Raw genomic sequence first — 14,832 nt, forward strand, 5'->3', positions numbered from 1 at the left:
CGAGACATTCTTCGCACGCACGCGGTCTTTAGAGGCACGTTCGATTATTCTGGCTGGAACAGGACAGTTCTGCGTATAAAAGTTTTCCAATGAACGTTTGGCGACATTTCAGCTCCGGAAACTGCCCTGTTTGAACAGGAAAGCCCCGGGGAATAAAGACTTCTTCAGATGGTGAGTACGGGCTGTAGGAAATTGGAAAACTTGAAGATAGTTCCGTCATTCCGCGTAAGGTGGAAGTAATATATCTTGTTTTTGCTATAACATAAAGCCTGTTTCAGTTTTTACAAAAAATATATTTTGAATTATAAATTAGAGTACTAAAAGAATCCTCTGATCAGAAAATCCGTTTATAAATCACATACTGTAGCCTTGAGTCCATGTGGGTGACAAAAGTACAAACATATTTGACTGGACTTGAGAATATGACTCTAAAATAGCAACGATAATCCTTGGATATTTTATACAAAAATTGATTTCTAAAAAAAATACGAAGAAATTCTAAGTCTAGAAAAAATATTCACCTTTAAAAGGGAATATTTATCAAAATTATCAAACTCGAAATTAACAAAAATGTATATATTTTATAGCACTTTTTAATATAATTTTAGAAAAAATGACTTCTAAGTTGGTGAGAATCGCTTAACTTATTTTGTCTATAAAAGTTGTCTATTTTTCTTGACAGGATTTCTACCAGGAGAAACTTTTTCGCAGAAATGGAAACTTTGGTTATTCTACGCCATATCAAAATGCTGCATTTTTACCCGGAAGCGACTTTACGGGATCAGTGCAAAATCGTGGAAACTTCTTTTCGGAAAAAATAAAAAAGGAAGAGCACACACTTTCGAATAACTGCAGATTATATCCACGCAATAATGCCAGTGAAATACACATTGCAAGCCAGGAATATAACGTCAACACTTTTGCGCAGACACCAAGAGCGACTTTTGGTCCCTCAGTTTCACATCCTGTCTCTCAAAACGGTGGTCATTACTCGTCGCATTTCGTCGCAGGACGGAAGGATGAGCAAATCCAACCCATGTTTTCGTCGTCTGCATGCAAAGGTCCCGAATTCAAGAGACCATTTAGTGGACTACTGGGTGAGATTGCCAAAGAGACTTGTATTAACTACCATCAAACATACAAAGATCAGAAACATTCCGAAAAATCTTCGGAGTTAAAGTCTATGTCGAAATTCGAATCCAACAAAATCGTTTCAGTTGCGGATAAGAATCAGACCTTGAGGCAGTGTAAATCTCCACATCTAAAACACCCGTTACATTCGAAAGGTAAGTATAAGTGTTTTATCCGCCACCCCGTGGTGTAGTGCTAAACAAAGACATGAGAGAACTCAAATAAAAGTGAGAGAATGCATGTTACTCAGAAGGAAAGTAAGGGAAAACGCAAAAAGAGTAAGGGAACGCCGTTCCAACAAGCTACACGGCTGCTGCCACCATATACATTTTGATTGAGGATCTATCTATCTATCTATCTATCTATCCATTCATTCGTCTGTAAGTCCTTCCATCCATCCATCCATTTATCTATCTATATATCTATTATTATTAGCATTAATATTATTATTACTATTATTATTATTATCTGTCCGTCCGTCCGTTCATCCATCCATCCATCCAACCATCCATATATCTATCTATCTATCATCCGTATGTCCGTCCGTCCTCCCATCAATCCATCCATTTATATCTATCTATCGTTCTATCTGTCTCTGTCTGTCCGTCCGTCCGAGAGTTTTTAACGTTTCATTTGACGAATCGCTACAGCATATCTGTCTGTACGGGGAAATTAATTGTTACGAAAGTGATCTGTGATGCGTTGTTTTCTCACTCTAAGGTCTGTCCGATTTGCATTAAGTGTTGGGCAAAACCCAGTGTCGTACATGCATCCGAGGGTCTCTGCATCACCCCTCCATCTGATTTGCAGAACCTTTAGCACAAACTTTAACTTTAGCGGCAATAACACCATCGACGTAGCAGCCATAAAAAATTACCCTATGTCTCGCCATGATCCAGCGGGTGAGACAAAACATTTTATTATGGCTGTTAACTGCCTGTTGCAGGATTGCTCAACGGAGAATGCAAATTCAGGTAACAGTTAGCATTTTAAATGCTTTGAATACAGAAGCAAAACTTTCCAGCATAAATCAGACATATTAATTGTTCTGATATCCCTTTAACTGACGTCCAACCTTTTCATGATATATTTTATTAATCTGCATTGAGAATTTCCGCGTAACATTTTTCTCTCGTGCATCATGATTTCTATTTGTAAAGGAAATTAAAACAGACAGTTTTTTTTAGCAGGATCCAAATTATAATGTATTTTAAAAATCGTATGAAGGAAACTTTAACAAATTTGTATAAGAACAAAATTCAAAATTAAAAAATCAGACAAAAATATATACAAAATACTGTTTGTAATGGAGAGACTTTTTTGGACATACGAATACTGGGAAAAACAAAACTATTGAAAGAGGCACAAACGGTTTCGAATTTAATTTGAGAGTAACTTACCTTGAAAAGCTGGGTAGATGAAATAAATATTAAAATTCTACATACTAGTTGGATTGGGCCGTGAGCTAATGGAATTGTATACAAGGCCGGATTAAAGGGGAGGGGACCATGGAGCACGTGCCCCGGCTCCCTCTAGTCATAGCGTCCCCTTGGTTGCGTGAATAAAATTGCATGTGTATAAATATACCATAGAAAGGTCTAAACCGTCTAATACTTAGCCTAATATAGTATAATAATTATACACATATAAAGGGCAGTTTAAGGACAGCTTTCATGGTGTTTTTTTTAGATTTATAACGCAAACCCACCCAACCCCATCTTACGTGGCCCGCACCCACCCACCCCCAAGCCTTAACCTGGCCCCAGTAGTATGCATCTACTACAGACCCGTCGACAACTGTCAAAAACTTGTACCATAGCAGACGGCTGACCAATCAGACCGTGAAACAACTGCCTTTTATTATTTAGTTATCTCTCTTTCGCTTATTCCCAGTTCTCACTGAAAAAACTCCGATATATCGAGAAACTTTACGATATTATTCTTTGAAAATCGTCTACCCCTAATTCCCATTTTTCACTGACTGAACTCCGATACATCGAGAAACATTTCAGTAATACGTTTCGCTATAACTTTGCTATTTGTGTTGCACACTTTTTAGAAATATTTGTGTCAGCGATGACAAAGCAACGCTTTTTAAGTGCATATACAAAATGTCATATTTCAAATCTTTAATTTAATATTGTTATGCAAATTGGAGGTGGAGCATAGTTAATATGTCACTGTCTGACCTGACATTTTTGTTCTTTTATTGTGTAGAAATTTGTTTTATAGTTTATCAAACAAATTGGGTTAGATGTGCTCTAATCTATATATGTATCTATCAATATATCTATGTATATATGTATATGTCTGTCTGTCTCCAATCATTTAGACATCGGTATCTACAGTTCTATTTATATATCTGACTATCGTTCGTTCGTTCGTGGTTAGAGCACCCGCCTCAGATGTGGGAGGTTGCGGGTTCTCGAACCCCGGTCAAGTCTTATAAAAATGGTACTAGCAGCTGCCTCGCGTGGCGCTCAGCATTAAGAGGATAATGTTAGGATTGGTCGACCTGGTGTCAGGATAATGTGACTGGGTGGGACATGATGCTACATGTCTGCGGCATGATGCCCCAGTGCTAGACATCACTATAAACTGTCACATTCCAGACATCGTAGCGATATGAGTTAAATGTTAAAGCTACGTTAAAAATAAAATGAAAAACCCACACATCTATCTGTCTGATTGACTCCAGTCATTTAGCCATCCATCTATCTACAGGTGTATATATCCACTGATATTTTCAACCACTCATTATTTTACGGAAAATCCTTTAAACAAATACGTGTTTAATCAGATACGTTGGCTTCATCTCATAATTCACATGTTTGAAGTAACTTGCAAGTGCGGCTAACTTTTTATTATGCTCATCATGACAAATAAAGGTTGTCACTTCTTAACCAGATATTATATATCTTTCTTTCTTTCCTTCTTCCTTCCTTCCTTCCTTTCTTTCTTTCTTTATTCGCCAAACATGACATTTTAAAAAGCGTGGGACATACTGTGGTGTCTTTATTCTGTTTGTCCATCCCATCCGTCCTTCAGTAGATTGCATGATCTTGAACCCTCTCCCCCTCCCACACCAACTTCTCAGTATTTTAATAAATTGGGGGTCTTATTGCTGGCTTTGCCTTCTCAACACCGCCAGCCACATCCACCTCCTCTCCGTCGAGAGTGAGAAAAAGGCTAAATTTATTCAAATTTGACTTTCAGTGACATTTTCAATATTTTGTTTTGAGGAATAATACATTATTACAATACATTAGTAAATCCTTTTTGCGTACACACTCGTTAACATCAGCCATGTTTTATTTTAAAAGGTACAAAGAGTAATAGATTCTTTCTGACATGTTAACTGACAAGTATTAATAATAGATTTGTTTGTATTCAGAGATGTTCATTAAAAACATTGCATTCTATTTGAACTTTGCCAGATTAGTTTTCACTCGATCCTATAAAGTCCTTTAATCCTAGGTAGCTAGCTAGCCAGCCAATTAGCTATGACATCTATCCTACATAGTCCTTTAATCCTAGATAGCTAGCTAGCCAGCCAATTAGCTATGATATCTATCCTACATATTCCTTTCATCCTAGGTAACTAGCTAGCCAGCCAATCAGCACTGCTATCTATTCTATATAGTCTTTGAATCTTAGGTAGCTAGCTAGCCAGCCAATTAGATATGCTATCTATCCTAAATAGTCCTTTAATCCTAGGTAGCTAGCTAGCCAGCCAATTAGCTATGCTATCTATCCTATATAGTCATTTAATCCTAGGTAGCTAGCTAGCCAGCCAATTAGCTATGCTATCTATCCTATATAGTCATTTAATCCTAGGTAGCTAGCTAGCCAGCCAATTAGCTATGCTAGCTATCCTTTTTCATTTGTATCTTTTGATAATCTATATATATATATGTATGTATGTATGTATGTATGTATGTATGTATGTATGTATGTATGTATGTATGTATGTATGTATGTATGTATGTATGTATGTATGATTTGGTCCAGAAATAGTATGTACTTATCGCAAAAAAAACCAAAAAAACTTCATCCGACGGTAGCTTAATAGCCGCTGGAAATACCGGTAAGTGCATAAAATATACACCAATGTGTGCAGACAAGGGTGGTAACATATTTTTGCAAGTTTTAATGAATAGCGATATCAGCCCCGAAACCGTCAGTCAGTATTATTATAGGTGTGGGTCTGATTTATCGGCCTGAATGCAAAGGTACTTGAATGCATGGTTTGGTGCTTCACGGCACAGCAACACCACAGCCACCAAGACTCTTCCCTCAAAGGCGCTTGAAGAAATAAAGATGCAGATAACTGGTACCCTTTTTTAATTTACGATTTAAAAATTTATTTCCGTACTTGAATCATAAATGGAAATAATGACTTTTGAATTTTGATTTTAAGCAGCAAGCCAGCCGTTATTGATGTCGCAGACACAGCGGGTAAGCCAGTCCACAACTTCAGGTCAAGTCTTTCAAAATGTTTGGCCATATCCGGTCTTTCGTGACTCACTTGACAGCTCTGAAAGTAGTCAGAAAGGTAAGGTTCTGGTGGGTTTATTTTTAGATATATGAAACTAATCATCTTCAGTAATAATACATTTAGTCACATATACATATGCATATGAAATATTTATGGCTTATTTGCTAATAATCTGATAAAGATAGGACATGTGTGTGTGTGTGTGTGTGTGTGTGTGTGTGTGTGTGTGTGTGTGTGTGATTTGGATTTTAACGTAGCTTTAACAATTTTTCAGTCATATCGCTACGATGTCTGCAGTGTGGCAGTTTAGAGTGATGTCCAGCACTGGGGCATCATGCCGCAGACATGTAGCATGATGTCCCCCACAGTCACATTATCCTGACACTAGGCCGACCAGTCCTAACACTAATCTCTTAAGGCTGAGCGCCAAACGAGGCAGCTGTTAGTACCATTTTTGTAAGTCTTTGGTATGACTCGGCTGGGGGTCGAACCCGCGACACCCCGCATCCGAGGCGGACGCTCTAACCACTAGGCTACCGAAGCGGTGACGTATGACAGACAGCTTTGGCTCAGAGTGCACACCCGGGTTCAGTGATTTAGTGCATACGGGACCGAGTCATTTATGTCTGGTATTCTTCTGTCCATCAGACCTCAAATAAGACTGGGCGACAGTTGTTTCCTTTTATTTTAGACACCTGTAAATGGCCGACAAGAGGGGGTGGGACAACCGGGGATATATCCCCGGGGCCCGGGCCGAACAACACCTTTTAATTTTATAAAAGAAAAATTGTGTTCGAACAAGAACCAGGAGAGGCCCAGGTTATTTTTTTTACCCAAGGGCCCGTGATCTCTCTTTACGGCCCTGCTCCTGTCCCTGAAAATTTAGTCTGCGTTTCCTGTGATCTTTCTCACCCTATTTTGGATATTTTGACTGTTATGAGCCGATTATGCAGTATTTACGAACATATTAAATCATAGCCAAAAGACCAGTGTAATCGAACGTAACGGCCTTTTTCTAGATAAGGTTGCTTATATCACGTGATCTTTTTGGACCCTGACGCCAAAGAAAATGCAGGTTGGGAGATCTTGGATTACGTGATCAAGTATTGTGAGAAATTGCCTAGTAGGAGGTCCAATCTGTAAATACGGTAATTTTGTCTCGTGTGTCGGCTTATTAAAGAGAGGAAATCGGTTTTAACTGTTATGAATGAAAAACAAAATGAGCTACTTATCGATTTCAGGCAGGTATGGTTTGTAGAGAGTCGCATACAAATGCTCGTCCCTGGATAAAGCGACTATTGTATGATGCTACCGCGTGTTTTCTGTGAATTCCATGTTTTGCATAGGAGATGCGCTCTGACCTCCCATTAGGCATAACTGTCCAAATATCAATCGCGGGATGGGAATCATGGGAGGAAACTCGCACTGATGAGGTTCTTCTGGATTTTAGAACTCGAGTTTTCATTAAGGCGTATGACAAAAATAGATTACTACTTGGTGGATTCGAACCCGAGACTCCAGGGTTCAGACCTAATGGTTTCCGGGCCGACAAGAGGGGGCCGGGGACAACCGGGTATATATCTTTACAAAAGACAAATTTTGTTTGAAAAAGAACTTTTAGAGGACCGGGTGTTTCTTACCCCAGGGCCTGTGATCGCTCTCTACGTTGCTGAATGGTTTAAAACTCGTTTTAGAGTGTATGCATTTGAGTCTTGCTTTTATTGCGGTCATCTGTCAGTGCTTTATTTATCATGATGCTGAACGGTACATACAATTATTTCATCTAAATCGACCAGTCTTATATATGTGTAGTTTTAAGTATGTCCTCTTTTGTAAAATCAATGTTTACTGCGCAACTCCAAATGAAGAAATTACGTCATCTGTATGACGTTACTTGCTATTTCGGTGTGTTATACAGTTTTCAATGCGCATTCAGTTCTTATTTTATGGACAGTGATATATCAGCCAATACAATTTTTTCGTGCTTTTGGAATACTTGGATCCTGAAGTATGTCATCATCGCCAGCCAAGGTTCCGATAACCCTATGTAGAGGGGATTATCGAAGCTTGGCTAGCAAAGATGGAACTTTGCTAACAAAGTCAATTTTTCAAAAATGTTTGATAGTCACAGTTATTAAACGACCATCCTTAAGCTACGACCTACTCCATACAAATAATTGTAAAGAGAACCAATATATTTTTGCGTTAAAGATTTTTTCCAGCTATAAATGTTAAACAATATGCTGGGATTACTAGACTGCAGGCTAAGCATTGTGCTAAAAAATGTACAGAACTAGAAGATTGGTGCCTGAAAGCACAGGTTAATTTCTCGCTTGGACAAATATTCTTGAACTGTTCGATTATATTGGTGTCCCATACGTATTTGTAGAAATGGGAGCATGTAACCCCTTACGAAAACTAGAAAAAACACATGGCATGGACGACGGTGTCTGGAAAACGCAAGGCAGTATAGGTAAGTACAAATTTTAAATTGTATCTATCTCGACTGATGAAATTTTAAGACGGTAGTACAAAGAACCAATGAAAGGAGACATTTATTTATTTATTTTGCTCTATATGTTATTAATTTGAGCAATAAACCACACACACACACACACACACACACACACACACACATATATATATATATATATATATATATATATATATATATATATATATATATATATATATATATATATATATATATATATATATATATATATATATATATATATATATATATATATATAAGAGCTAGAGTCATGGGCAGTCACATATTTCAACTACCGCCATTCCTTGAATAACCTTGTATTTCATATCGTGTGCGATTTTTACATTTTCTTTTGCCAAAGGATTATTTGCCTATGTATCATTCTGCCGAAACAACCGGAATACTTTTGGATTTTCCGTCAGGCTGATTTGGATAAACATAGGTATTCCTAAGTGCAAAGAAAGCAGTTTACGACTTTTTGAAGCTTTTTCCAAAATAGTCGCCATTTTCTCAGGCCCGGTCCTCAGATGTGCGGGGCCCAAGGCAGCAAGCGACGAGCAGGGTGGCCCAAGCGAAAAAATTGCATTGCGAGTTAGCGCGGCGCCCAAAGCGGTTGCCTCGTTCGCCTTGCCCTAGGGCCGGGCCTGCATGTTCCACATATTCGCGGCATGTTTTATAGTAACTAATATGCTCGATAAATTGCGATTGAGGCATCAAGGAGATGCAGCACAACACGAACGTAACTCACTTGCAAATAATTGCTTCCAAAAATCACGACGGCTTCTCTATAAATGATTCCTTGTTTGTGTTTTCTTTTAAAAACAAAAACAAAAAAATGTAACAGCAGTAGTGGCTGCGGCAGGGACATGAGAAGTAGGTAATGTAATCGGTTTCCTTCGCTTAATTTGATGGATAAGGATAAGAAAATCGCATATCATGAAATACCAGAGCACCAGTTGGATGAAGTCTACAAGAGAAAATTTTGCAAAGTACATTTCCTAGTAGCTCTCCCCCCCCACGAACTTTCGTGACAAAAAATAGTACATAGGTTCAGAACCGTTATAAATAGTACCCCGCCTTCTAACTTATTTATATGCCACAATTACAATATAGCCGAAAACTATTTAATCCTTTCATACCTTGCGTGTTTCAAGCTATATATTGTTCTGTCCGCGCAATAATTTGTAAATTTGAAAAATATATTGTCCTCACCGAGTGCAATGTTAAAATCGTGTTATTGTAGGAGAATGCATAGACTAATATAAAAGCTGTGGCACGGACTCTCGCGCATGTAAAGAGTATCATGTACATATCTAATCCATGTAAAATAAAGGGTGACGAAAACACAGTGGCAACGTTCTCTGGATATGAAAATGTCATCTAAGTAGAATATATATATATATATATATATATATATATATATATATATATATATATATATATATATATATATATATATATATATATATATATATATGTTATCCTTTATAAATACACGAAGAGATAGATTGAATTACAAAATAACGCCTATTGTGGGTACTTTTCTTCGAGGCAGCGGGTACATTGTTACAATTTTACTAGTCTAAACCCAATAGCAATCGAAAATTATTTATACTGACCGGCAAAATACGACCGATTTGTAAAAGAATTTCTGCATTTACCATCGTCTGGCATTAAGTATGCTGCCCACTGAAATTCAAGTATCACCGGCTTCAGATTCACTAAGCACTGGTCTTGTCACAGTTGGCGTTTATAATTGTTAATTTGTTGATTTTTCCAGTGCACAATGGGTAGGGGCCTGGGTGGCCGAGTGGTCCATGGCACTCGCACTTACCGGGGCTCCTTCTCCACCAGATGTACTGACCGCCAAGCATAGCCTAGCACGTGCTGATAAATTGGCATATGATAAATTGTCATTAGACCACAACAACAACATAATCATCTTCGCCATGCAAGGTTCCAACATGTTAACCTATCGACACCTTGGCGGATCGATCAGATATTTCCGTGCCTAGGGTCTGTGAATTTTATTGATGCGGCGACAAGCCTGTGATTGGACAGGGTGGTGTGTTATCGCAAGTTTCCTCCCTTACACGTGAATAGAAGGTTACATACATACATACATACATACATACATACATACATACATACATACATACATACATACATACATACATTACGACTCGCACTTAGAATCAAGACACGAATGACGTTTTTAAATTTCCTAATGCAACGTCGATTGACTTCTCACAAACATAAGCCTTACTAAAATACTCATGTGACATATTGTCCCCGCTTCGATGTTTGACTAACACCTTAACCAAATCTTATGTTAAGTCACAGATGAGTCTTTAGGAAAAATAACTTTATGCGCTTTTGGTCCAACTCAACCAAAATATAACTGAACCCCAATAAATTAGTACGTCATTGGTTCACTTAAGGGGGCAGGGGCCAATTTTTATGTACAAATTTAATGCCGCAATCAGCGACCTAGTATAAAAAATGATAAAAAATCAAATACACAAGTGAGCTCAAAAAGGTCCATATTTCTTGGACACCTATATTAAAACAAAGCATAAGAATATTATCAACTTAACCAAAGAAGTCAGTGGCAGTTCATATCAGAAGTTTATGCATCCCACCCCTAAATTTCTAACGGCACATTTTTATGTCCGAAGGTCATTTTTGACACCATGTGATGCTCACAGTGCGAACACAAGCCCTTTTCCTAGACGGCAATTCTGCAAAACAGTGTGTTCTAAACAGGCTAATGCAACTGAAAATAGTTGTCATCCAAGCCGATTTTGAGATATTCTACTTGCCCCAAAACCATGTGTTTACTGCTTCGGGAGGCTAGCTCTTCTTCCTAGTCAACTATTGGTATTTCACTATCAACATACCGCATAGTAACTATGGAAGGTGTACATGTCTGACATCAATTTTAACAACAACACAAGCCTGAAACACCTAGTTCGCAAATATGTCCATATCTTTAAATAGTAAACAATAATAGCTAAAAAAGTCACACCATAGCCTTAAGTTAAGAAATTTGCCTGGGGCCAATTTACGAAACTGGACCCTGCCACCTAAGCCAATCACGTGTCCTTGCTTACACGGATTTCCGGTACATTTTCAATAAAATGGTTGAAATAGCTTTCGAAATTACCTCGCGGAATAAATAAAAAAAGTGACTCACAGTCTCATTGAACCTGATGATAAGTGTATTTGTTGTGATATATGTATACGTATCCTCGACTTGTTTTCTCAATAATCTCTATCGTCATTTAGTAAATTATGTTTACTGGCTTTTGGACTGTATTTTTCAGATCCCTACAAGCTGTTTGGTCACATGTCAAGTAGATTAAGTAGCACAGGTGAGCATCATGCTGTTTATTACATCAAACTTTTAGTTGAGTACGTAAGTGAACAAGATAGTCCATTATAACATTATCTCTGCTTATGAAAGAGAGCAGAGGGAGTGGAAACTCAGTCTCATCTGTGAACGCTTAAATCAGGATATTAAGAATCATCAAAGAGTGGTAATTACAATACTAGTGCATTCAAAGTTACAAAATTGGTTTTGTGGAACTGTGTGGAAATATTGATTAATATACACTTTGATTTCATTTTCAATCTAAGTACAAGTCATAAATCTTAAGTCGTCCCCACAGAGCACGGGCCAAGGTTTTGCAAATTCCGGATAGGACTTGACTTGAAAGTATCAGGAGAGTAGAAAAGATTGATAAATCAAGACGAGGCTGTGGGATGTTATAATCCTATCTCTTGAACATGATTTTGGGTGTTTAGTTACTCTGAAGTTTGATTGACAAAATCTAACGTTTAAACGGCTTAGGAACCAAAAGTTCCTGATTTTTCCCTCTCTGAATTAATATACCCAATATTGTTGATTTGTTGACAGTATTAAACCAGTTGCTATCAAAACTCAAGAGAAATTTTAAAGCCTTGGAAGGAGTGATATAATCTCTTATTCCTGTTTTCACCCACACCAATTCAAAGATGTTGTAAACCTTTTTGACTTCAGGGATTGCCCAGCAAGGAATTGAAAATATTTAAAACTGATCGAATTATTGAAAGTGTAAAAGAGCCTGGATTGTACTGCAAACTATGCAAGAGAATGGATCTACATAGATTCTGCACAGATTGTAAGATTGTAAAAAAGAATATGAAACATGCAAAACGTTATTTAATGAAATTTGTTGATCATATAATCGATGCATATATATTTTTAATTATTATACTTAACAAATCTATCCCAAATACCATCTGGCACCATGGTAAATGCGTCATGTAGCGACATATAGTTTGGCATATTTCTTCTATCCCAGCACCACATTATTTTTCTTTTCTTTGATTTCTTGTTTTAACAGTATAGTATTCAATTTTTATTAATAGGTTCTGGTCAAATACAACTTTGGCAGTTTCTGCTCGAGCTACTGTCGGACAGCAGTAACGCAGGCTTCATTACGTGGGAAGGAACGAATGGGGAATTCAAACTTGTAGATCCAGACGAAGTGGCCCGGAAATGGGGCGAGAGAAAAAGCAAACCGAATATGAATTACGATAAGTTAAGTCGTGCATTGCGCTATTATTATGACAAAAATATTATGACAAAAGTACACGGAAAGCGTTACGCTTACAAATTCGACTTTGGGGGCTTGGCTCAAGCAATGCAACCGGGGATTACGGAATCGACGACATCGTATCGAATACACTCGGACTATATCTTCTCGCCATACCACAGCTCTTCACTCGGATTACTTGGCTCAGCCAATCAGTATGCAGGTATGTCATCCGGAATGATTCGATCTTCTACCGGCTATTGGTCATCTGGTAGTGAAAACTTTGGAGGAAGTCCTCCGAATGATGCACCCATATCTACTACCTCTGGAAGCCTTGATGGATATCTGAAAACATATTTTACCTGATTTGAAGAATTCGACTTATAAACGAAGGAAAGCCTTCTTTGCATATTTCTTATCAGTATCTGATCAAAAATGAAGTAAAATCTGTATGCCATGATGATAACAAGCCATCAGTTCATTTTCCTTTTAAGCTGAATTTTTTAAACTCCTTTTTCAAGTCAGTGAATCAAGACACAATCCTGCTAAAATAGTAGAGTTTTAAAAGTCTGACACACATATGTATGTATGTATGTATGTATGTATGTATGTATATGTGTATATATATATATATATATATATATATATATATATATATATATATATATATATATATATATATATATATATATATATATATATCAGAGACAGATTATAATATGTGCACTATTAGGAGTCAAATTCGTGTATGCATGTTAAGCACCTTTTCGCCTTGGCTGCAAGCACCAGCCAACCCCACCCCTTCCGGACGTAGCGCATATACCTTAAAAAGATTTATCATAGCAGGGAAGTACGACATTCATGCTTAAACACTTCTGGTGGCGCTCTACAGTTTCATATTTTGCATAGGGTTAGAATTTTACAGAAAAATAATTTCCCCGGATTTCCTCGCTAGTCATACTGGCTATTAAAAAAGACCTTGTATATCTTAGGTATAGTTCAAAGAAACTTTGATTCCCTTTATTTTGGTGTATGATTGATGGGTGTAATTCGGATTATAGATTATACAGCTTGGCCTTACTTCAAATGTGCGCCTTTCAAAAAAGTGCTAGCTCCACTTGGTCATTTTCACTTCCTGAACTTCAGAGGTAAATTGTATATAAAATAAAGAGCTGATAACTTTTTTTTAATACATTTTATACATTTGGTAATTCATTCATTGCACTTTCAGAAGCTGGTATTGTCTAGTCTGGCAAAATTAATTTTCCCTATTTTAATAGTTGCTACGCATAACGTACTTTAGACTAATTCAGGCTGATTTTTTTTTAGCACAAGGGAGCAGTCATTTTAGTTATCCCTGTGCTCAGATCATGTACAATTTCCAAAAGTACAATATCCACAGAAATGTCAGGCACATTACATTAAAGTAGCATAGAGGAATGCCAACATTCTCTCCACTGTGCATGTTTCAAATGCAAACAACTTCACCTTACATACGTCACTCTCTCAAAAGTACATCATAACTGGTCAGCGCCCCCTTTCCGCTTGGCGACCCAGCAATTAACTCGCCAATAGATCAAGTCGTTCATAATTCCTCTGACAGTAATCAATGTGCAGTGTATGAATGAAAGATACTTGTAAAAATCAGAGTAGAAAGTGCTATTCTTGGATCTTACAAAAATATGCGTAAATACATGAAATGCATTTTAAATGGAGAAAGAATATTATTATACAGGTTACAAAAGTATAGTTCGTCTCCTACAGGAGGATGCGTATACATTCATAACACTTTATTAAAGAAAATTACAAAATTAAAGTTTCATGTGTTTTTGGTAGCAGGGATAATACAGAATACAAACAAAAAACATTGATTTAACCGCACTACAAGTTTAACACTTGTGAGAAATACAAAAGACGCCGGTACTCAGGACCATACCTTTTCCATTAACAGCTCAAGGTCAATTCAATTAAACTGCAAATTATATCAATGTGCCCTATATGAAACAAAATGGGAGGTAACCCGGTGACAGAATCATCTCTATATTGGATGTCTAGTTCTTCGACAATTAACAAATTTTCTCAAAAGGTTCAAAGGTCTAAGACCTACTCCAAAAATAAACAACAGTGTG

The 14,832-nt window shown here is 37.3% G+C and overlaps 1 protein-coding gene across 1 annotated transcript; it reads left to right on the plus strand.

The window, feature by feature from the left end:
• Positions 1 to 403: 403 nt before the first annotated feature.
• LOC149780543 (uncharacterized) lies at positions 404 to 13,069 on the plus strand. Its single transcript, XM_089936217.1, has 5 exons — positions 404 to 1,286; positions 5,552 to 5,686; positions 8,019 to 8,102; positions 11,450 to 11,497; positions 12,537 to 13,069. Exons 1-5 carry the CDS (start codon positions 1,037 to 1,039, stop codon positions 13,067 to 13,069), a joined length of 1,050 nt encoding a protein of 349 aa, XP_089792343.1. The 5' UTR covers positions 404 to 1,036.
• Positions 13,070 to 14,832: the final 1,763 nt, after the last annotated feature.

This window comes from Sinohyriopsis cumingii, chromosome 16 (genome assembly GCF_028554795.1).
Source record: "Sinohyriopsis cumingii isolate HCF-2022 chromosome 16, ASM2855479v2, whole genome shotgun sequence".
NCBI lineage: Eukaryota > Metazoa > Mollusca > Bivalvia > Unionida > Unionidae > Sinohyriopsis > Sinohyriopsis cumingii.

What these genes read in the sequence shown, in the direction of transcription:
- LOC149780543 (XM_089936217.1), top strand. Translation starts at nt 1,037, where the DNA reads ATGTTTTCGTCGTCTGCATGCAAAGGTCCCGAATTCAAGAGACCATTT. An exon ending in CTCTGAAAGTAGTCAGAAAG is followed by an intron (nt 5,687 to 8,018) that starts GTAAGGTTCTGG and finishes ACGTATTTGTAG; the next exon opens with AAATGGGAGCATGTAACCCC. An exon ending in GAAAACGCAAGGCAGTATAG is followed by an intron (nt 8,103 to 11,449) that starts GTAAGTACAAAT and finishes TGTATTTTTCAG; the next exon opens with ATCCCTACAAGCTGTTTGGT.